This window comes from Condylura cristata, unplaced genomic scaffold, assembly GCF_000260355.1.
Source record: "Condylura cristata isolate star-nosed mole 26May11 unplaced genomic scaffold, ConCri1.0 scaffold00021, whole genome shotgun sequence".
Lineage (NCBI taxonomy): Eukaryota > Metazoa > Chordata > Mammalia > Eulipotyphla > Talpidae > Condylura > Condylura cristata.
In genome coordinates, this window is record NW_004567122.1 from 32120485 (window position 1) to 32145301 (window position 24817).

Consider the following 24817-nt stretch of genomic DNA (forward strand, 5'->3'; position numbering starts at 1 on the left):
TAACTGCTGAAAATAGCAAGTAGATGTTAGAATTGAGATAATATGCTTTGACCTGCAGGAACAATGGAGTGCTATGCCGCACCCCCCCTCCTCCCCCCAGGCAATAGGCCCTGGTCACTCCACCTAACATACATCCTCCATAACGCATACCCCACACAAGTACACTCTTCCACTTGCCCACCTTCTCTGAAACTGGTTCAGCTCCAAAATCTCTGACCAGCAGAGAACAAGCAGAATCACAACCAGCCCTGATTCCAGGGTACTGGTGTTCTTTGAATACTCTCCGTTCAAGAGGGTGTTTATTTCATTATTGGTGATGCTGTATTTCCCCGATGAGCCCTATTTCTTATGCTTTTGGCCATTTGTCCTCTTTTATGAAGTGCCTATTCAAGTTTTTTTTTTTCCTTTTATTAACTGGGTTCATTTTTTCCTTAGTTATTTGTTGGCAGTTTTGCATATTCTGCATACACGCCTCATTTGAGATATAAATTAAAAATATCTTCTCTTACTGTGCAGTTTGCCATTTCTTCTCTTAACGGTCTCTTTTGATTAATTGAAGCTCTTCATTTTGGTGAAGTCCAGTTTTTTCTTCATATTTTGCACTTCTGGATATCTTGAAGCAGAAAATCACGAGTAGTGCCACTGCTGTAGAAAGTTATCCACAGTTGCACTGGACGTTTGCATTCTTTTATTGGCTGCTGGCCTCAAAGGTGTTCGGAACCCTTGTTTTTAGGAAACACATTAGCCTTTACAAAGCCCATTCCCTTCATTCTCATTTGATTACTTGTAGGGATCATTAAAGCACTTGCAGATTGGCCTTGTCTTTTTTACAGAAGAGGGTTAGGGTGCTTATATATGCTGTCTGGGGCTGTGGCACCTCCACATTTGCTGTGACTTTGTGCTCAAGGGTGAATTGTTGGACTGCTGGGCTCACATCCTGGCCCTGTCACTGTGGATGAGGCACTTGCCCTCTCTGAACTTTGGTTGTCTCATCAGCTAAGTGGGAGTAATGACAGAATACCTATCCCATGACATAGACATGAAGATTAAATGATTTATTTATATGTAGTGTTCAGCACGGCATTTGACACATGGTGGGTTTATATTGTAGTTGCTTGTGATTGTGTTGCAGATATCCTAATTCTCTGGATTCGGGAAGAGCTTGATTATTTGCTCCATTTCTCTTTCTGTGCTCTATATTTTCCCTTCCTCATTCCATGTTCCCCCTTAAGACTTCTCTGTTTTGCTGATCCTCTATTTTCTTCTGAAAAGCCACATGCATTTCAAACATGAACTAAATTGATGCCCTGTGTGAGGTTTAAAAGTGTGCTATCTTATGGGCACTGACATAGAAAATGTAGAATCATTGAGAATCTGGCTTGCATTATTTTGTTTTGTGGGATCGTGGCCAGTAGAGGAATGGGGAGGGTAAATATGGAAAGGAAGTTTTTGCTTGATTCCAAAATAAATAAAGTTGACCCTTTGACCTTGGTTATGGGAAATTTTCACATATAAGAGATTTATTTAATAGAGGTTTCAATTGTAATGAAGGAAAAGAAATTTGGCACTGAAGGAGTATTTTTCAGACATCTAGAAATGATTATACTGTGATCCAGACATACAATCATGAAGCTGAAGGAAAATCATCTGAACTTTGTGTTGTAAGATTGGAACTAAGTGTGTTCTATCCACTTCTCCATTGCCCCTTCCACAATAAATGGGAACAATGCCACATGTGGAAAAAAGCTTGTATTTTGATATTTCTTCTTGAGATGGAAACAAAACCTGCTGATTTTCCTGATTACCATGGCTAAGTGGCCCACCCTACATAGACAGTGAGTTTGTCTGAACTTCCTCTTTGTGATGTTGGGTGGAAATTTCACACTGTGTGCAATGAATTTGAAATGACGTCTGCAAGGTCCCGGAGACCTTGGTATGCTAGGCCACTACTGTGGTCTCACTCATTGCTGGTGAGCACCCAGCAGGAAGTGAACTGAGACATACTGGCTACTTGATCCCAGTGTAGAGAGGAGGGTATATTTATTTTCTAGTGCAGTAGTAACTGCAAGAGAAGGGTAGGCATGGCAACCTAAGACAGCAAACCTCAGACCTAACTGCATCAGGATCACCTGGGATGTTGGTTAAAATCTAGATTCCCAGATCCAGCCCGAAAGTGCAGATCCAGCAGTCTGGGGTTGGGCTGGGAATTTCTATTTGAAGCAAGTGTTTGATTCTGAAGCTGTTCACTGAGGTATAACAATTTAAGCAGCCAAGTTCGAAGTCCGAAGAGTTGAGAATTCTGTAGTTGAATATAGCTTCATGAGCTTCTTATTTCAAAGTCATTAAAGTTTTGTGCTTGACTCTTTAAAAGGTGGAAAGGTAGATTCAATCCACTGTGTCACCAAGTCATAGGTCAACTGTGTGGCTCCCTGGCTGCTGACAGTCTTTAAAGATGAGGATTTCAGTCAGCGGTTTTTAACTTTTGAGATGGTACCTTCATGGATAACCTTGATGGACAATTTGAATTGCTTTTACAGAAAAATCCACATACATTAAGGGGTGGGGTGAGAGAGGTAGTTTTGGAGTCTCTGGGGCCCGTCTGTTGACCTAAGGAAAGAGCTCTGCTTAGTGAGCATACAGAGCTTTTAGCCCCTTCTCTCAAGTTCTGTTTTATGGCACAAGTCTCTCTTTCTCACGAGTGCCATCTGTAATGGGAACACAACAAACACCATTTGGTATTGTGCATGCTTTCTGGAGTGTTTGTGTTCAGTTTGAAAGAGCAAGCCAATTTCAGAGAGCAAGTGAAAAAGCTAATGCTTGTAAAACACTTAGCATCTGATGTGGAATTTATTCATTCTTTAAAAAATACACTATATACATTTAATAACTATAAAGCCGACTACCTCTATAAAACTTCTCCATGTCAAAAGTCGTTTAGAAGTATTGGACTAGTTAGTAGACTGGGATCCCCCCAGTTTGGATGTTTTCTTCCTTCCCTTTAAATAAATACTTCCTGTGCTCCTGTTGTGAGTGAACACTTTGTTAAGTATTTTAGAGACTAGGAATGAATAAAATCTCAAGGATCTGAACAAGGTCTAAAGGAATCACTTTACTGCTCTGTGACCCTAATCTGGGTAGGGTCATATATCATCCTGTTCCTTGAGGGAGACGGGCTTATTGAGAAGGATTTGGGAGATGACTTTGCTTTGTGAGACTGGCAGTGACTCAGAAAAGCCAATGGTGTACTTTTGGTGCTGTTAACCCCAGAAACCTCTCACAACAGGTGTTTAAGTTTCCTTCACCAGGCTATCTCTCCCTGGTGCACTGGGTCACATTCATGTCCTCCTCTTTCTGCAGGCCAGGGGTTATCACCATGCAGGCGATGTCAGAAGAGGACCGGAGGCTCTGGATGGAAGCCATGGATGGCCGGGAACCTGTAAGTAACAATTCAGGGAAGCACAGCAAGAATAAAGCTGTTAGTTGAGTGCTGCTTCCCTAGTTCAGTGATTTTTACTGTTGCTCTAAAACCATGGGTTCCTGATACCAGTGTACTAGAGGGAGTCCCCCATTCCCCACAGACTAACACTTACAGCTATTAGTGTTTCTAATATTCTACTGTTAGTGAGTGTAGTTCCAGAACTCTGGCCTCTTACTGCTAAGCATAAGCTTAACATTATCTTATACCAGAACTTCCCATTCACCAAGGCAAGTCCAGTCTAGCTTACTGAATATTTCTTGACTATTTCCACAAAGTAGGTTGTAAGGTATTATCTCAAATCTATTTTAATGGGAAAAATTATCATAAATGTGTATGCAGGTTACACAATATCTTTTATCTTCACCTCTGGTTCATCTTCCCCTTGCCATAAGAGTCCTCTGTTCTGTAATGTCAGAGGACTGGTAATTATGGGCTGCAAAGTTACTATCTGAAAGGTGAAAGCGATGCAGCGAACATTAGGTCGCAACCTTCATTGACCATAGAACTCAGTACATCAAGCTGAGTTTCCAGTGTGGATTATTTCAGTTCATTTATGTGTGTCTCTGTTAGCCTACCCCATTTAGGTGATCTGTATTAATGAATGTACCTTTTTACTCAGCTATTTTGTATACAAATATGGAACTCAGTATAGTCAACTAGTGTTTGTATAAAATTTAATAATATGTAGAGCAAGATTTAAAGAACTATTTAAAAATTTTGGCAGTTTGCTAACTTTTAAACATTGTTTACTCTTATTTCTTCTTATTCTAAATTAAATACTTGTGATTTTCCCTGGTTATGTTCCTGATAGAAACACTGTCAAAGTAGATAAACTTTTCTACCTTTAGGGTTTTGTGGAACAATAGCTGCTTTGTATCGGAGGCTTTTAGAATCAGATTTCTGAGTAATATTTGATTTTTGCTATTATCATTTATCATTAGAGGAACATTTTTTGTGTATAGGCCACTTATTTCTGTTAATACCTTACAACATAAGTTATGATTCCATTTTATAAGTGAGGAAACTGAACTTCAGAGAGGTTGAATAACTTGCCTCAAGCTGCACAGATGGTAAGCGACTGTTTTATTAGAGCACAGGCTAAGTTGCTATAACAGCCAGACTCTAAAATATGGTTCCTTAAACAAGACAAAAATTTATTTCTCTGTCAGAGCCCAGAAGTGAACAGTCCATTTGTGGGAGGGGGTGCAGCCATTCTTAACTATGTCTCTACCAGCCACTGCCTTTTTCCCAGCCATATAATGGAAATGAAAGTAACCAGAATCCACTCATATTGACCCACATATAATTATATGGCCACGTCTATCTTTAAAAATGGATGGAAAATCTAGGTTATCATAGGTGGTCAATGGCCCAGCCAGTGCCCCAACACATCTTACTCCTATAGGAAGAAAAGTACTGTGGGGGTGATTAACAGTCTCACCTCAGTAGCAGAGCTGGAATTTGAACCCAGGTCTAGCCTGCATGTTTAGCTTTCACATTTCTCTAGTTTAGTTTTCACATTTAATTGAGATAAAATGTTTATATTACTTTCTAAAAATACTCATGCTGTTAATTTTTACAGTGCCTTTTTGACTTTTTTGATTTTTCTTAAATTTGTAGGGGGGCAAATAACCAGAATGAAAAATTCTGTCTGTTACTCTTGGTGTGGACAAAAAACCCCACTCCATTTTGTGTGACTGTGTGTGTGTGTATGTATGTGTTTGTGTGTATTTTCCACTAATAATCTGGAGTTCTTTCACTGCTTTACCAACTCCATTTTAAGCCTTCCTTTCCCCTTTCTCTCCACTACTTTATATTTATTCTCTGACTGTATGTAATTGCTCTTCTTCCTAGCTACTTCAATTTTCCCACAGATTAACATCTGGCCTCTGCAGATGGAAAGTGTACTGTTGAAAGAAACATCTCTTTGCTTTCGAATGTACACATTGTAACAAGTTTATACACAAAATAATTCTGTTTCTAAACATAATATGAATTTATTTTCTCACAGGAACTTATAACTTGCATTGAAAACCATACCTCCATGTGCTTTTTAGTTTCCTATAGAGAGAGATAAATACAGGCAAATGATGATGGCATAATTGGCAGGAATATTAGGCCTAATTTTGTCTCCCACTGCTGAGAGCCTCTAGGGAGCATTACTGGAGATATATACCCAGTAGACAATTAGCAACTCCAGTTTTAATCAACATTTCCCTAATTCGTTAAATCTGTCCCCTTGGGATTTTTGGTTTTGGGAAGGGAACACAAACCTCTTTTCTAGCTAATCGTAGGAGTATTTCCCTTGTTGCGGGAAAATATTTATGGTAGCATCTATCTTTTGTATTACAGTTAAACTTCAGTTCTGTGATTGAGGTTTTTTTTTTTGTAGTTTTCATCTTTTCCTGTTCATTAATACCTTAGGTTGCCTGAAAGTAAAAATACTTTTACCTAATTGTTACATAAATTTCATATGGCTATCCTGATCTAGAGAAATGTCAAATGTCTTTATGGTATTGATCCATATATAATAGAAGAAGAAATTAGAGCTGTTTCCCTGTTAGCAGGCAGACACAGGGGCACCTGAGGTCACCCAAACTTACACCTCAAAAGGGATTCTGCCATCTGCCAGATAAAGACAAAGCATATTCTCAGTGTGAAAATCCTTGAATACCATGATTATACATGGAGAGGGAATGAAGAGAAAAGATATAGTTTTCCAAAGGAACACTCCAAATTACCCATCCCATCCTGGGTAAATGCCCAGCCACAAAGAGTTGGCCTGTGGTGGCACTCCTGAGGCCCAAAGGCTTGCCACAAGTCTAAGATACCTTTCAGTGGGAAACCACAGGAATGGGGCAGAAGGGCCTAGGAGAGTTTTAGACCAAATGAGCAAATCAAATTAAGATAACTGCCTCCATCATCAGCCTCCCCACATGTATCCCACCTAAAATGTCTTTTGGATGTCTCTACATATCTGGAGTCCATGGGTCTCCTCCAAGCCCCCAAGTCTCAAGTACAAGACTAGGAAGGAAGTGGGCCCTTCTTCACATATCCTTTTGCTCTTTGTGACTCTCTTCTGTGCCCTCTTTTCATGTCTCTTTAAGAGTTCTCTATCTTCACCTGTCTTCTTAGTCCCTTGTCAGGTGGGTCAGTGAACCTGTAACCTCCACTTTTTATGGAGGTTCCTCTGTTACATACTATAATAAGCATTATGGATCTTATCTGTATAGTGAATATGAATTCAGTGAAAGAAACCTGATTCAAAGTTGCTAATAAAAAACTATATATTGGCTGGAAAATATTGGGGCATAATAGTTTTGAACCTAGGAACTTTGATAATATTTAGAGTTAATTTTTTCTTTTGTGTTGGCTTCTCACCATGCATTGGTGGTTTATTTTCTAACTGTTCCAGGCTTATTTATCTCTTATTATAAAGGACAGGTGACCAGAAGTATTTTCTGTGATAGCCTGTGTGTTTTTGAACATGAGTTTTGTGTGTTTGCTGTTGTAGCTCAAAAACAACCTTGGGCAATAGGCAATTGGTGTGGTAGCACTTCAGTAAAACTGATAGTAGGTCAGATTTCAGGCATGGGCCATCCTTTATTAATCATTTATCTATTAGTTGAGTAGAAAGAAAGCTTTGTGTAATAATTCCAATGAAATCCCATATTTGACTTTATAAGACTAAGTGTTTGGATCAGAGGATGGAATGCATGAATTCACCATACTTGCCTCATTTGCCCACTGCATTAGTGGGCAAGTTAGACTTTCCCTGAGTGAAAATCCAAGCACTGTTACAGGAGGAAGGGGGAAGTAGACATCAGGTAGGCAAAAATGACAGTTTCTCCCTACTTTCATTACATTTTGAATTCAAAGATAACTGCTCTTTGATACTTGGCCAAAAGTGAGATTCAAAAATTTGCTATAAATATGCTTAATGTTGAAAGAGCAAATGCTTTCCTCCTAGAATGGGAACTACACACATGTACTCCTACCACTCTCATTCAGCTTAGTAGTGGAAGTCCTAGCCAGTGCAGTAGGGTAGGCAAATTACATAAAAAGCATACAGGTGTCAGCCTATAGTTTTGTCTTTTTTTTTTTTTTAAGATTTTTGTGCATACAGAACTGGGGTACAGGCCAGAGGTTCAGGGGCGGCAAGAGGGTTCACCAGAGACAGAGTGGGGAGCAGAACAGGCAGATCGACAAAGTACACTGCTGAGGGGAGCAGCGGGCGGGTCAGGAGAGGTCTGCCATACCATGTGGTCACCTCCGGGGCAGGCGGGGATCGAGCTCATGTGGAAGTGACTTTATCTTCTAAGTGTGTGCTTTAACCCGCTGCCCCAGGGAGGGCCCAGCCTTGTCTTTTTTATGCAGCAAGTGAACTAGTCAAATAAAGTTTTGAGATAATTTTTTTGAATATGTTTTTTCATTTCATATCAATCAAAATAAAGAAAGCTATAGAATCAAGCTATAGAATCATCATTGTAGCCATATAAGCTCTAGTTTTAACCTTGTTTTTGTCTTGGGAGCAAGCAACTTTCCATGTTAAATGAAACATGGAAAGCTTAGTTCAAGCTCTACTAATACTATAGCTGAGAGACATTTTGGAGGCTTCAATTTTCTTTTTATCATTTCATATTAACTAAAGTGATCTGTTCTTTTCACATTAGATATGTTGGTAAGTGTGTTTGCTAAAAGAACGCAGATAACTAGTTCATCATCATTGCCAACATGCACACACCCAACTGAAGTATTTATTATTCTCTTCATTATGGAAAGACGTCTCAGCAAGTCAGTGGGACTAACAGGGTGATCCAGATTCTCTTTAAACTGTTTTGTTTTGTTTTGTTTTTAATATTCCTTTCCTTTCTCTGTGATTACTGGTGTTTGTCTGAAATTGTTCATATTCCCTTCTTGTTTTAAAGGTATTTGTCCTCTTTCATATCGCAAGAACTCTTTAGTAAAATAAGCTATTTCTGCATTTTGGACTAAACTTGAATCTCTTCAGAAGATTGGAGGGTTGGTAGATGGCAATGTTACTTGGAAATAGAATAGGAATATAATAAACAGATGATGTGATATCAAAAATTGTGTGTAAATCCTTGAAGTACACAAGGAAAGTGCAGCATATTCAGATAGCTTTGATTTTTACCTTACTGGCAATTTTATATGGCTAAGCCTCATTGCTGTGAAGCTGAAAGAGGCCTACACCTTGGCTAGTATCATGCCCTTAATTGCATGAGAAATGCTTTCAAAAAAGGCCAGTCAATGGTTGGGTAGGTAGCCAAGTCCTCTGGCTGGTAACTGTGCTATTTGTACAACACACACTGCTGGATATCAGGAAGCCATTGTGTAAGTGAGGCTCCTCTTTGTTACTACTGCTGTGGAAGAAGGGAAAACAATAGACTAAGGCGTGTCCTTCTTTTACTTTTGTCCACTGTGCCCAGGCTCCAGCCCCTTAAGTCTTCAAAAGCTTCTAGAATAAATGAGCACTTGCATTGTATCTTATGCTCTGTCCCAGGTGTTGGAAAGAGTGAGCTGTTAAAGTAAGGAGAAAGTAAAATTGCTTCCCTTTAAGAGGCAGACTGTCTTAGGTTTAAGAATATGGGCTCAGACAGTCTTAGTTTAAATTCCTGCTTACCTCTAATTGCTCTCTAACCCTGGAAGATTACCAAGTATCTCTGAGCATGTTTCTTTGCCTATAGTTGTGAGCAATTGTAATCACTTCCTATAAAATAGTTGTGTAAGCATCATTGTATACATGGTGCACATAGCACAGGATCTGTGCATGATGAAGAGCATATTAAAAGTTAATTATTTGAGTTGTCTTTTTGGAGAGGGGGGCAAACATTGGGAGCTAGATTATTTTCTAGCTCCATTTCTAAATCACTTGACTCATTTGAACACAGAATTTATTAAAAGTCATTTTATGTGGACTCACCAGAGTGAAGGACCAGGACTACATTCACTAGTTTATGAAAAAAAGTGATTTCATTAGCAATAATTTCATTTATCAATAAGTCTGAATGTTCAGGCTTTGAGTGGACAAGCATGGAGTAAACTCTAGCCTCTCTTGCTGTGATGCAGCCAGGCCTGGCAGTTTATAATCCCAGCTGCATGTGCAGCTCGGCCCACTACCCTATGGCTCAAGCTTACATTTTTCTTCCCTTGGTAAAATTGTATCAAAGAAGTATTGATGATGAAGGAGATGTGGGGTACAATGGAAGTGTTCATGTGTAGTGATCTGGGTTTCAATCCTTTGTGAGGGGAACAATGATTTGGAAGGATTGTTCTGCCCATTTTGTGACAGTTTTCTTTATAGTTCTACATAGTGTTAGCTGGAGAAGTGTATGAAAGTGAGGTCCTCAGTTTGCTTTCCACTTTCCCCACTCATCCCAAAGCTACTGGGAAATTGGATTATAATTTTGTATTATTTTGTTTGTGTGTTTTTTCTTCTCTTACTAGATCAGGAGTTGGTAGCAAGTTTCATGTTTTGATTCATCTGAGTGTTCATATAGGTCTAATTTATAATAGTACTCATATTAGATCACTCTGATGTGTGCAATTCTTTAAAGAAATTTAATAATATTTACTTCTTTACTCACTTCAGAACAACAATTTCTTATGGAAGTCAAAGAATCTTTAGTTGGTCAACTTGAGCTATAAGGTGGGAGAAAAACGAGGTCGAGTGAAATTGTTTTATGCTGGAGATTTCATGAAACTTTTCTAAGAAATGGGTTTTATTGTCTGGAAGAGTTTTGTTCTGATATCATGATATACTAACATTCTGGTGACACTCAGGTATTTTGATATTCTTGAGTATTAAGCAAATATTATCAATTGTTCACCAATCACTTTGATGGCCAATGAGGATAACAAGATGAGAATGGGCCATATTAATGAAAATTTCATTTCTTTTGCTAAATCTCTGTTGCCTCCCACAGTGTCTGGGGACAAAGTTAGTACCAGATAAATACTTGTTGAATGACTAGTGTCAGTGTAAAGGGAAGGATTGAAGATTACTAGACTTATTTTACTTAGGGAGTTGAATTGCCACATTATCTGAGTCTGTGGGAAGAGTTGGAGTTATTTAACTTCCTTGATTTTATAGTTCAATTAGATAACATAATTTAGTGAATGATCATTAATCTTTTTTTTGTGCCATGGATTCATTTGGCAGTCATGTAGTCTTTATATTCTTTTTCTGAATAATGCATAAAATAAATGACAAAATTTATAATTTGCAAAGGAAAAATTGTATAGAAATACAGTTGTAAAAATAATAAAATAACTTAAAATGAGTATATGTTTCTTCATTACCACATTAAATAAGATGTAATAGCAGGTTTGATAATGTTTGTAATATTTCAAGTTACTTGCAGTTGTAGCAGTATTATTCAGAGTCATCTGGGATGTCTAATGGTAGCAAAATCACAGATACTGCTAATACTACTGTGGTTTGTTGCCCACATTAATATCTGAGAGGAATGCTAAACTTCAGTGAGAGTTTGATATACATAAATGGTAATGTTTTTTTCTTGTCTTCCTAGTTCATAGCTCCCTGTGTTATCTCTGCAACCTTATTGCTCCATTTCTTTGCAATGATGATCTGAGAAGTTTTCGTCCTGACTTCTAAATTCTTGTATCAACTTGTAATTGTATGTCCACAACTTGTAATTGTATGTCTAGTAGTACGATTATTTGATTAATATCTGACCCCCTCCTGGATAGTCATCTTCAAAAGGAAAGGAGTATTACAGGTTGCGGGGTTTGTTTGTTTTCTTGAATCCTTCATTCTTACTGACTGGCACAGAGTAGGTGTTAAATTCATACTTGGAAGAATATCAGATGAGTGAACCTAAGGAAAATTAGAGTATGACTGGTTGGATTAGTATGAGTTGTTCTTAGCTGAGGCTGTTTTCTGGTGATTGATTCTACTTTCACAGATCTTCAACAATCTGCAATTTAATATTCTCATTCTTTGTTGACTTTTTTGGTCTAAATATAACATGTAAGTCCTTTCAGTTGTTCAGGGTATTCTTCAAGCCTCAGGTCACAATTGTCTTCATCTTCACTGCACTACCTTTGTAGCTTTGAAGCCCTCTTATTTTAACTTTGATTATATGGCCCTTAAGATCCTGTCATTATTTTTGTCTTTATTATTTTAACCTAACCTCTGGGTAGGAGGTTGTGAGAAGGAATTCGAACCTTTTGCTTTATTTGAGTGTCTTTATAGAGATATAATTGTAACAGTGCACATGTTATTAACATAACATGCAAATCTTTAAAAAAGTAATAATACTTCTGTGAATATTATTCTGATTTGTTGTAATTTTACAGTCAGCTTTTGTTAATTTTGTAATAAAAGATATAATGGAGAGATCTCTGTGAGCCATTCTTACTTCTTCAGACAGCTCTTAAGTGTTGTTAGTCATTAACATTAGTTGCACTTGCAGCGTCATACTTCTGTTGTGGAACTTCCAACCCGGCTGTGTTCATTTTACTGAATGGAACTATATCACTTTACTTCAGGTTACTTAACCTTTAGTCTTTTACATTTAGGTTAGGTTGCCTTCAGATTTTCATTACATCATTACAAAAAGTGATATGGCGAAAATTCTCACATGTCCTTTATTGTTTGCCTGCTGAAGCTCTTTTCTAGAAAGCACACCAAGTAGAATTGCAGGTTGAGTGGTGTGCACTTTTAATATTTTAATATCTTAATGTTCCTTCCCTCTTGAAGATGACTGTCCAGGAGGGGGTCAGATTCTGATCAGATAATCATGCTACTAGACAGACTCTGTTCTAGGTTATATTATTGCCTTAAATGACCCTATGGGTATCCATTTTCTCCCCACCTTTGCCAGCACTGGATATTATGAGTCTCTATATGTGTGTTAATCTGATGGTGGAAAATTGGATTTTGTTTCCATTTGCATTTTTTAAATTACTAATAGGGTTGAAAATCCATTCTCATGTTCTCAGCCATTTGTATTTTTCCCTCTTTATACATGTATGTACAGCATATAGAAAGTACCTAGCACATGTTTCATGCTATGTATAATATTACTTGTATTCTTTTTTTTAAATTTGTGACCTTGGGATTATACCCATCCTTTTTCTCAGCTCTGCTTTCTAAAGGCCAAGGTACAAACCTAACTTTTTGTAGTGTTCTCTCTTTGGCTGATAGAACTTTTTCACTTTATCCTTATGGGTGTCTCTTACTTCAAGCAACCACCCTGTTTCTCAGGTTTGGAATGGTGAATGACATAGGGCTCACAGTCCCTCTCTACCCTAATTAGCCTTGCTCTCCTGCCACCAGGCTGGGAGTGGTGAATGGGATGCCGGCCATCCTCTGAGAGCTCTGCTCTGACAGCAGGCAGCCACACTTCACCCTTGTCTTACCTCTTCTCAAGGAGCCTTGAACTGTGGTGTTTGACAGCGGCAGACGTACTCAGCCGACCAGCCTGGCTGACCTGTGTGCTCTTTTATTTATCTATTTTTTAATGAAATAGCATTGTTTTACATTATTTTTAATATTTGGCATTATAGGATTTCTCCCCTCAGATGTGGTCACTGTACCTTCCCCACCACTGAAGCATACCCAGTTGGTCCTCCACCATAGTCCGTTGAGCTCTTACCCCCTGCTTCTCACTTCCCTCTTCTCTCCCCTGTGTGCTTTTTTCTACCTTCTCAGAGAAGATGCCTGCCCCTCTCTAAAAACTGTGCTCTGTTTTCCTATTTCATTAACTCTGTGCACAGTTTCATAGTTTTTTGGGCCTTCTTCCTTCATTTTTGTGGCCTAGGTTAACTATTGCTCAACCTCATCTGAAGACATTGGCACAAGTCAGGCTGTAACACCAAAAGTTTCTGTCACCAGTTAGTTGTTCATTTGAGTCAGAATTAAGGCCAAATTAAGAACTTCCCTTTTTTGTTTCCTCCATCTGGAAGATAACATTTTTGCAAGTTAGGAATTTGTTAGAGACTAGTTGTGTATATATGCCGTGTGTGTGCGTGCGTGTGTGTGTGTGTGTGTGTACTCATTTAGAACAGTTTTCTTTACTTTTCACTTTGAAATCATTTCAGATTTAAAGTATTGTAGAAATAGTTAAAGAATTTCAGAATGCCCTTCACCCAGATAGCCCAAATGTTAAACATAACCACAGTGTAATTGTCAAGTTCTAATAAGGGTCAATGTATTATCTGTTTCACAGATCTTAAATTTTATCAATTGTCCCAACAATATCTTTATTTCTGGTCCGGGATCCCATCCAGGATTGCATTTCATTGTCATATCTCTTTTACTTCTTTTACCTGGTATAGTTTAGCGGCCTGACTTTTAAACAGAACCTTGCCATCGAGGGCAACATTTTACTCTGTTCTCATTTTAGTTTATTTGGGGATTGTTGTTAATATTTTACCTCCATCTAGGTAATAATTCATACCTTTCCACAGTAAAACCACTTAGGCTTCTTTCTGTCATCTTCTAAAGGTGCTCTGCTATAAATTTCATGTTTGTAGATTTTCTTACAATATATTTACTTCTTTTGAACATTTTGTCTTCTATTCTGTATGCATCTATTCTTTCTTTTGCAATTTTCTGTATTTATTATCTATATTGTAATTACTGTAAAGATACTTGAGGCTGTAATTTGATCTTAATAGACATTCCAATTTGTGACCTCCCACCTCTAGTAGCAGCACCAATTACTGTTGGCCTTCTCTCAGATATTGTGGCAGTGATTCATGGAAGTGGAGATTATGGTTGGATTAGCTTCAATTTTTTTTTTCCCTCTGCGGGAAAGGCAGTCAATAAAAGAAAGAGTGACTGTTCATTTGTAGATTGATGGAACTGTCTCTTAGTCCATTTCTGCACCTTTTTCTTACATCTTAAAACCCAGAAAGTGGTTATATTTGTTAGTGCTCAAATCAAGGGTGGTATTTAAAAAAATATATTGACCAAAGAATCTGGAGGCATTTTGAATATTAGGAAGTCTGTGAATTGGGTTGTTTGCTTTGTGGTGAGGTGTGGAATAAGATAAGCATTTCTGAAAAATTATCTTGGGATTTGCTGAATTGGACTTCAGTGTGGTCAGGTCAGGAGAGCCCCTGATGCCAGTATGACCACATTATTTTTGGATGTGTTTCCAAAAATTCTGCCCTCTGACCTTGAAAGAAAAAACCAGAACAAGTAAACACATCCTACAAGCAAAGCTATTTTCTAGTATGGTTTTAAAATCTTTCCTTTTGGTCATCTGGAAAATAGTGCAGACGTGTGGTCTAGTGGTTATGGCCAAAGGCCGAGCAGAAGGAGTGTGGCCCTGAACAGCCCTAGCCAGCTGCCATTGCACCCGCATGCTGTGTGGTCTTGACCCACAGCCCAGAAAAGTGAGGTTACCCCATCTTTACTCCTTTGTTTCTAAAAGTCAAAAAAAGGGGTGAGGGGAACCCAAAACTAAGATTTCTCATGGTAGCAACACACCCTTTTTCTCTTATAATCATACTATTTCATTTTGTTTACCCCATAAAACTAAAAAGGAGCTTCCCTTCAGCCAGATTAAGGAGATCATCAACATTCTTGAGGTAAATTGGTGTGGAGTGTTTCAACTTGGTTTTTATTTTGGGGGTGAGAAGGCCTACTATTTAAATACACTGGAGTCCTTTTTTAACTCTCTCTTGGAACTACTGTATAGAATGAAAACCGTCCTTCTCATCGTAGTGTTGGTCATACGAGGCAGCTGACTGGATAATAATGCCTTGCTTTGGTACTTTCTCCACCTAGTTCATACCTCTGTGTTGTCATCCCGGGAAGATGTTGCCTACTGAAGGCAAGGACCATGTCTTTTTCATGTTAAATATTACTTACCTGTGGTACTTAGTCAAGTGCTAAGATTTTAGAAACAGAATAGCACACAGTTACTCATTGAACTAAATTGGAGACAGTGATTTTCTATTATGTAATCTACAGTCACATTTACCTGTTGAATATCCTGGGTTCTGCTCATTAGAACCACTCTAAATAGAAATCCATGAAGGCAAGAATCTTGATTATTTTCCTTTTTACTCTGGTAAACCTGATACCTCTAACAGCCCTATGCTGAGAGCACTGCATTCAAGAAATATATTGAATGAATGATGAATAAGAAAATGAATATCCAGAAATATATTCCTCTTTTTAGTCATAGACTTTGAACTTAGTTATTGCTTCCACACTGCTCAGGATTCCTTCTTCATAGTGTTATTGGTATATAACAGAAACCATTGTCCCCTGTCAGAGAAAATCTCAGGTGAGAAGACTAGTTAGAGACTGAGGATCAAGCTTTGTCATCTTTAAGAAGTTTATCATCTTTCACCTGTTGCATATTGTCTCAGGCACCAACAGTCAAGTTAAGGCATGGAATAAGCACATGTACCATATGCAGTGTTAGCTGTATAGATGTGTGCATACTATATATATTAATTTATTGCCATTTTCTGGCTTTCCTCGAATTTCTTAAAAGTAATTATGTTCAGAGCTGAGGTTCCTGGTGACAAGTTGCCATTTGAAAAAGAAACTGACCATCAGCATTCTTTGTGGTCTTACTGAAGAAGCTGAAGTGGATAGGTAAGGGGCAGACAGCCTTCCATCTCCTAAGAATGTTCCTTACTTGAGTCTATTATTTAGAATATTAAAAGTATATAGCCTAAGAAGTGTTCTAGGGCCCTCCCTGGTGGAAGGTTAAACACAGCACTAAGAAGTAAGCCACTTCAGCATGAGTTTGATCCCTGCCCCAGAGGTGATCCACATGGAGTGGCAGACCTCTCCTGACTCGCCCACTGCTTTCCTCAGCAGTGTACTTTGTCCGTCTGCCTGTTCTACTCCAAACCCTGTCTCTGGTGAATCCTCTCACCACCCCTGCACCTCTGGCCTGTACCCCAGTTCTGCATAAATATATCTTAAAAATAAAAAAAAGAAAGTGTTCTATGCACTGATGAGGTGTAACAAAGACATTGAAGAACATTGGACAACACAGATGCATTTAACTCTTTGTGCAAGTGAATTCTTGCTGGCTTAGTTCAATGTGTTGGAAGTAGTATGGAGTTAGGTGCATGGATTTTGAAATCAGCCCACCTGGGTTGAATTCTGAATCTGCTGTGAGTTCTTGAATACGTCATGTAAATTATTTAAGCTTCTGTTCACCCATTATAGTGTGTGGTGGTGGTGGGGTGGCAGGTGCAGATAATAGTATCAGAGCTGATACAGCATTGGAGATACCAAGGTAATGCATACTTGACAGTGAATTCCTAAGACTTTTAGATTTTTAAAATATGTCTGTTTGTGTATTACATTGTTGCCTAGAAAGTTTTAAGGTCTATCCTGACTATGCTGATATGCTGATTGACTTTGGGCTGGTTGTAGTTAATGAACTTATAAATATTCAGGAAAATTTCACTATGATATATTTTCTTTTCTCTTTTAGGAATAGTTCTTAGATGAGGTAATAAAGCAAGAAAGCAAAAATAATAATACTTAAAAAAATAGGACTAAAAATTGCAGAGAAGTAGGATCCTGAAATTATCAGGCCAGTTTTATTAACTTTAGGTCAATATGATAACACTATATGAAGCAAGCACAGAAATGTGTCCTATTGAAGTTTTATAGTGATTTCTAGACAGAGTTGAATCATGTTGGCAGGAAGGATTACAGGGCTACTTAGGGAATATTATTGTCTAGTCTTTTTTGCAAAGGACTCAAAGAATTACAGGGCTACTTAGGGAATATTATTGTCTAGTCTTTTTTGCAAAGGACACACATACACACACGTCTGTATGTATGAACACACCACACACACACACACACACACAGTTTACTGATGAGATGTAACAGAGACATTGAAGAACATTGTGCATTATATTTCCACAGATGCATTTCACTCTGTATGCAAGTGGATTCTGGCTGGCTTTGTTCAGTGCATTGGAAGTAGTACAGGGTGATTAATACATGCGATTAATATGTATCTTTCTGGAAGTGTGACCAGAACTGTATTACTCTCACCCATTCCAGAAAGCTTTTGTTTTTGCCACTATCATCTTGTTAGTCCTGAAATTTCTATTATAAGAATAGTGCCATTGTTCTTCTTTGTTTATTTCCATTAATACCCCATCAGAATCAATTTTGGTGCTTAAGATCAGTGTTAACCTGGAATGTTTGCTATTTCTTGCCATAGGTGCATCTCATTTACAACTTCTATGTAGTTTGCTTTGTTTGTGTATTCATCACAATCACAGGAGAGTTGATACAAGGAATTAGACACAATGTTACAAGGATAGGAAGGAAAGGAGGTAACTATAAGTTAAATGAGTTCCATTAATTTGATGAACAAGGACTTCTCAACATAGGGTCCAATGATGGACTTGGGGAGGAGCAAGATGGATATGGATACTCTCTGAAGTGGCATGCAGGATGTTCATGCTAAAGAAAAAATCCTATAGCATTTACTTGTTGACAAAGAACACTGTGGCACTCTGCCACACGACCATTTGTTGAGAGTAGCATTTGGGGGCAGGCTGTCCTTTCTCAGTAACCAATAAAGTAATGGTATAGTGTTTCTTTTGTGTCTCCTTTTGAGTTCAAGAGGACTGCTTAGTGCATTTGTCTGCTGATTGTTGGCATTTTGAGCAGAGATAAAATACAGCCTCATTTTTTTTTTTTTTTTTGCAAATGAATTATACAGAGGATATACTTTGAAGAGTGAGAGTGTGTATATAGAGGTGGGGTTGGAGGGGGAGAATGTGTGGAGAATGACAGGCAGGGGAGAGAGAACAGATATGCATTGGGGACTGTCTCACATTGGGTTTTCATGTTTATTGCTACTTTTATTACCCCATAATTGCGATTATATTACCCTATATTGATTGATATTTGTGGTTTCCTCTTTGTGACCACCAAATTCACATTCTTGTAGTGATTTTTTTTTTACACGTTTTTGGAGAGCTTTAAAAAGCTTGGCATGCAAGGAAACTAAGTAGAATTAGCATTGCATTTTCTTTTATTCCTGAACAGCTCTATTTCCATTCCTACTCCAGGTTCATACAAGCAATCTTAGAATGAGCCTTTTCTTCTCCTGCATGTTATTTCTTACTTGGTTCCATTATTGCAATCAAAGTTATGTTTCTGGCATTAACGCCCATTCTGAGTCATTGACCAAGAGAATTGACTTCATGGTTATAAGGAGGTCTGTAACCCTGCACTTGTTTGAGCTAAAATTATCCCAGGTTGAATTATAATTGAGACCAACTGAGAATGAGGAGAGTCCTCTCTCAAATAAATGTAGATCACAGAGCTAACTGTAGGTGTTACATCAAGAAAAGAATACTTTCAGGATGGGCCCCGTGTAAGTACTGTATTTTAGGAGAGCCCACTTTGCATCCAGACCAAGTTACTTTCTTAGTACTTTTCTTTTAAATTCGTTTCTAGGGTGATAAATAGTTGGGAAGTGTAAACTCGATTTCTCTCAAAGTTGTCCTTGTCTTTGGAAGAATTTTGAGGACTAGAAATGTAAAGTGAGGGGAGGAGACGCCAGCTGTGTCCACTTTATTGCTCATTTGTGCCCTTGCACCTCTGTGCAGCACATGGAATAGCAGACAGAGAATTTGGATTTGGACAGGAGTGTGATCTAGTCAGCTATTGTGGACAAGATAGCTTACTTTCAGGGCTTGATTGCCTCATCTGAAAAATGAAGGTGGGTGGTGGGTGCATCAGTCTTTAGGAGTATATCAATGTTAAGGGAGATCCTGTAGCTCTGATATCTTATGAGTAATCAGCCAGTCAAGATCTGGTCATGTAGCATAGTGGAGGGTTCTGCCACAAGAAGTCCCCATGCTGTTCATTTAGAAAGTTTTTCTGTAGGGCCCTCCCTGGTGGTGCAACGGGTTCGGACACAGCGCTGCAAGCTAGCCACAGCTGCTTCAGTGCGAGTTCAATTCCCGGCCCAGGAGGTGACCCAGATGGCATGGCAGACTTTCCTGACCCACCCGCTGCTCCCCTAAGTAGTGTACTTAATCCATCTGCCTGTTTGCTCCCCACTCTGTCTCTAGTGAATCCAAAATAAGGTGTCAAAAGGTCATATTCCCTTTGAATGCTTTGAAGAAAATCCTTCCTTGTCTCATGCATTCCTTGCCATATCATTCCAATGATATACTCTGTTTTCATGTTGCCTTCTCTCCTTATCCATATCTTCTCTTCTTCTGGCTTATGTAAAATTCTTGGCTATTAGTTTATCCAAGTAATTTAGGTTGGTCTTAAGTAAATCTACAAAGACTCTGTTTCCAAATAAGGTTCTGAGGGTTAGGACGTAACTATATCTTTTTACCAGTCACCATAGAACACATTGGAGCAGATTAATTTCCTGTCTTGGTCTCTGCCTTGTCTAAGTGGCATATGCCATCTTGCTGTTGACATTAGGCTGTGAGAGATTCCTCTGTTGGAGTGCTTTCTCTGGGTATGTTTCTATTTCTCCTATCTAAGTCAAACATGCTAAAATCTGTTGTAGTTTTGTCTAGAAGTGACTTTCATGTTCCCCTTCAGCATTGCTAACAGGCATTACAATGTGCCTGTCAGCAGAGGAAAGTCTTGGTTCCTCAGTGAAGGGGATGGTACAAGGTTGAGAGATGCAGCTCTTGTTCGAAAAGGAAAAGTAATAAAAGAAGAAAAACCAGAAATCCCATCCTGATCCTATTCTCATGAGCTTTTTTTTTTTTTTTTTGTCAGTCAAAGGCAGAAATAGGTATTTACTCTGAGGGACCTCAGTCATATCTTGACTCCCTTTATCTCTGATAGTTGGCTGTTACTGTCCTTGTTTGTTTTTATTAAGGTAGTAGCAGCTGCAATGGCATGTCAAAGATACAATTTATGTAACGCCTGTCCCACTTCAGTGAATTTAAACTGTTAAGTGAATTTAAACAGTTCTGTGGTCCAGCCTGAACAAAGTGAACACTCCTCTCCCAGGAACACTCTCACCCAAGAATTTCTTCACTGGTTGCCCATTGCCATTCCTTCATTCAACACAAGAGGATGTCAGCTGCTCTTCAAAATTCTGAGCCTCTGGAATTCAGTTCAGTATAAACTGTGTTCTGGCAACCATATAGGTATTGAGAGAATAAACAAACAGAGTAGGCACCTGCTCTTGTGCCACAAATAGTTCCTTTTTCCTTTTCCTTGGTACAGTTTTCTAATCTTGTGCACTATAGTAGTTAGGTGTTTCAAACTGAGCAATATTTTTGTTTTTAAACCTCCTTGCAAGTTAATCTTGACTGTGCACCGAACCTACAGATGTGCTGTCTCATAGTTTCAGAGTCTTATTTCTCATAGTTTTGAAGCTTTCAATGGTCTATTTCAAGCACCTGCTTGTTTCATCACCTCCATCCTCTGTCATTGTCTTATTTTTCAAGTTCTGACCCTGGAAGATACCGTCTTTGTCATGCTAATTGATTATTTTAGAACTTGCCAAAATTAAGGCTGCCTGTCTTATATGGACAAAATTGTCCTTTCATTATTTTAAAAAATTTAATGAGTATGGTGATCTCTTGATCAGATACCAATCAAAGAGTTTCACTGTCCTTTATTACCTATGTTGCCAAGGCTCCATATTACTCCTACCTGAAGGTAGATTTCAACTATCCACCTGGGTTGGGGCCACAGAGCTGTCTTAGTTTGTACAAGAACATCCTACAGAATTTTGGTCAGTGTGGTCCAGTTGGGTTAGGGGTATCCCAGTTTTCTTCAGATCTGGGTCTCTAGTGGAATCTGATTGTAACTCTTTTGTCTCCTTTGGGCCATTGAATGTTTTCCCATTCCCCTCCTCCCTCCTGCATTTTCATATAGGTGGTACAAGACAAGCAAGTATGTTGTCCAAGGCAAGTTACTTTATCTTGCAACCCATCTCTGGAAAGGGGCATCAAGACTCTGGGATTATTGCTAAAGACCACTAGGTAGTATTTAAGGTCTATTAACCCCACTCTTTCTATGAAATAGAAGAATGTTAAACCCTGCAAATGGCATTTTTCTAAGGATTTACTATAAGATTCACCCAGTTTACAACTCAGACCAGGCTATGCTTTCTTTCTCTGCTCTACTGGGCAGTGTTGGCTGCACATACTATGTCTTTGGCTTCTGGTAGAGTCCCTTTGTTCTTGTGATTGAAAATTCCCAAGGTTACTTCTCTGTGTTATAAATATGTTTTCTAACGAGTTGATGAATTGCCCTCCCTACTCAAGCCCAGCCCTCAGGACTCATTCAGTTAGTCCTATTTTTTCTCTAGCTCTGTTTTCTTTCTCTCTAAAAACACTCAGCTTCCTTGTTAGTCCAGACTACCTGCTTCCCATTGGGATCTCTGCACCCTCCCTCCTGAGAGCTTGCCAGGTTCCCCTGCCTAGAGCAGTAATTTTTTCCAGTAGCACAGTATCTGGCAAACAGTCCACTCAGGACGCATTGAGTAAGTGCATGAAACTTGATTACTGTCCAGTGATGACAGAACATCAACTCAAAATGTATTTTAGGCATTTAACTATATGATTTCACTCACATGTAGAAGATAAAAATATGAAAAAATGAACAAGCTCTTAGACTGTCAGAACAAAATAACAGTTATCAGAAAGGAATGGGTGAAGAGTGGGTGAGTAACTTGGGTATAAAGGGGTCAATTGTATGATGAAGGATAAAAACTAGACTTTTAGTAATGATTGTAATGTAGTAAATACAGGTGTTAACTTATAATGCCATAAAACTGAACCAACATAATGTTATTAACCAATTAGCACACAATTTTTAATTTTTAATTTTTTAATTTTTTTCCTTTTTTAATTTTTTTTAAAGATTTTATTTATTTACTCATACAAAACTGGGGTACAAACCAGAGATGGGGTGGGTGAGAGGATTCACCAGAGACAGAGCGGGGAGCAGAACAGGCAGATCGACAAAGCACACTGCGGAGGGGAGCAGCGGGTGGGTCAGGAGAGGTCTGCCCTGCCATGTGGATCTCCTCCAGGGCAGGTGGGGATTGAACTCAGGCAGAAGTGACCCAAGCTTCTCAGTGCAGTGCCTTAACCCGCTGCACCACCAGGGAGGGCCCATATTTTTTATTTTTTAATGGATTTGAGGTGCTTTTATGCCCACCCACCCAGGCCACTTCTCTGTGGCCTTATATGGACATGGACATAGAAGGATTTGTTTTCAGCTTCATGTTTGTTATGTTTTGGAAAATGCAGTTTATCTATTTACTGATATATCTGCTATAGAGCTAATTCCCTTGTTGCTTAAGTGTCATTTCAAAAGCATATTACCAATTTAATAATGACTTTTGGAGGTCAAGATAAGCTGTTTCATTACATATAAATACAGATTATAAGATATATTCCAGTTTTAGCATGAAAGCAGTAGAATGAAGGAAATATGATATGTCTAATCTCCTAGTGATGTACTGTGGTTGGCCTGGAGGAAAATTACATTCTTAGGAGGTTTCACGTAGGGGGGACGACCAGAGATTCTTTTAAAAATCCAACAAATAGGGCCCTCCCTGGTGGTGCAGTGGTTAAAATATAGCACTAAGAAGCTAAAGTCACTTCAGCATGATTTCGATCCCCACCTGCCCCGAAGATGACCTATATGGTGTGGCAGACCTCTCCTGACCCGCCCGCTGCTCCCCTCAGCATTGTACTTTGTCAGTCTGCCTGTTCTGCTCCCCACTCTGTCTTTGGTGAATCCTCTCACTGCCTCTGCACCTCTGGACTGTACCCCAGTTCTGTATGTATGTATATATGTATGTATGTATATATGTATGCATGCATGCATGCTTGTATAAATAAATAAATACATCTCTTAAAAAATCCAACAAATACTGTAAACGACATAAAAATACATGAATTCAAGGTGATCGATATACTCTATGTTCATTGCAGCTCCATTTACAGTGGTTAAGTTCTTTAAAAAAAGATTTATTTATGCATACATGAGGTGGGGTGCAGGACAGAGGTGTGGGAGTTGGATGAAAGGATTTAACAGAGACAGAGTGGGGGGGCAGAACAGATGGATTGTCTGCAATATACAGCTCGGGCAAGCAGTGGATGAAATAGAATTCTGTAGTGCCATGTGGGCCAGCTCCCTGGCCAGGAATTGAACTCATGCTGCAGTGGCTGTGGATAGCTTCATTATGCTGATATTTAAGCTCTTGCACCACCAGGGAGGCCCACAGTAGCTAAGTTTGGGAAACAGACTGAGTGCTCAAGGATGGAGCAGAAAGATGTGGTGTGTGTGTACACACACACACACACAGAAATACTATTCAGCTATAAAAAGGGAAGAACTCCTGCCATATGCAATAATGTAGATGTAACTAGAGAGCATAATGCTAAGAAAAGTCAGAAGGAGAAAGACAAATACTGTATGGTCTCATTTACGTGTTGATAGAGAAACAAAACAAAGGGTCAGTCAAAACTAAACCAATAATACATTTTTAGCACCTGACTGCAGAACTGGAGCAACCAGATGGGGAGGATGATAGGTTGGAGTGGGCCCAAGGGAACATGTTGTAGTATTATTTGAGCACAAGTGGTGGGCAGCATGTGACAGTATACATTTGTAGAGGTTTCAACCTATGACTCCTGGAGCAGATGTAAAGAGATAAACCTACGTTACCTCAATAAACATAATTTGTGGGGGAAAGAAACCAATATAACTAGAACTGAAAGTTTGGCATAACCCTTACTGAAGTTTATGGATCCTGTCTATCTATCTAGGTTACACATTTCTGGCCTTTTGTATTATAGAATATTATGTCCTTATTTGACATAATATTGTTTCTCTGTCTACATGTTGGTAAAAATTCCAAGGAATGACTGAAAAAGGCGTCTTGCAGTGTTTTATGTCAGAAACTTTATTTAGGTTATTCACATTGAGAGACTGGGTTAGCCTCTAAGAGAGAAAATGGAAGTACAGATGATGACCATTCCCAGGCACTTAATCCTCTTGTAGCCTTCTCTTTGCCAGGACACATGTCACACTACAATGTGTAGCACACCCAGAGTGAATCCTTGTAAAGGTTGCTACTTACTTGGTCATGGTCAGTTAGAATGCCAAGATTGTGCTATGACAATGAGTGGAGTCTAATTATCCTAATTATTCCTGTAGGGTAGTCCCTGGAGGTTTTTTTTTTTTTTTTTTTTTTTATTTAGGACTTTTGAAGACAATTGAGGATCAGTTGATAATGATGAGACCCACACTGCAATGAAGTCATACATGATTTTAACCATAAGTAAGGTGGTAGGGGCTTTATTTATCTGTATTTCATAATCTCTGAAGTT

General features: G+C 38.7%; 1 protein-coding gene across 2 annotated transcripts in view; it reads left to right on the forward strand.

The window, feature by feature from the left end:
* The window catches only part of ARHGAP26 (Rho GTPase activating protein 26), a 415883-nt gene that overhangs the window by 152202 nt on the left and 238864 nt on the right, over positions 1–24817 (forward strand). For both annotated transcript variants that reach the window (XM_004686837.2, XM_012727989.1), the window contains exon 11: positions 3358–3436. In XM_004686837.2, the coding sequence (XP_004686894.1) occupies positions 3358–3436 (79 nt within the window). The remainder of the gene's footprint in view (positions 1–3357; positions 3437–24817) is intronic.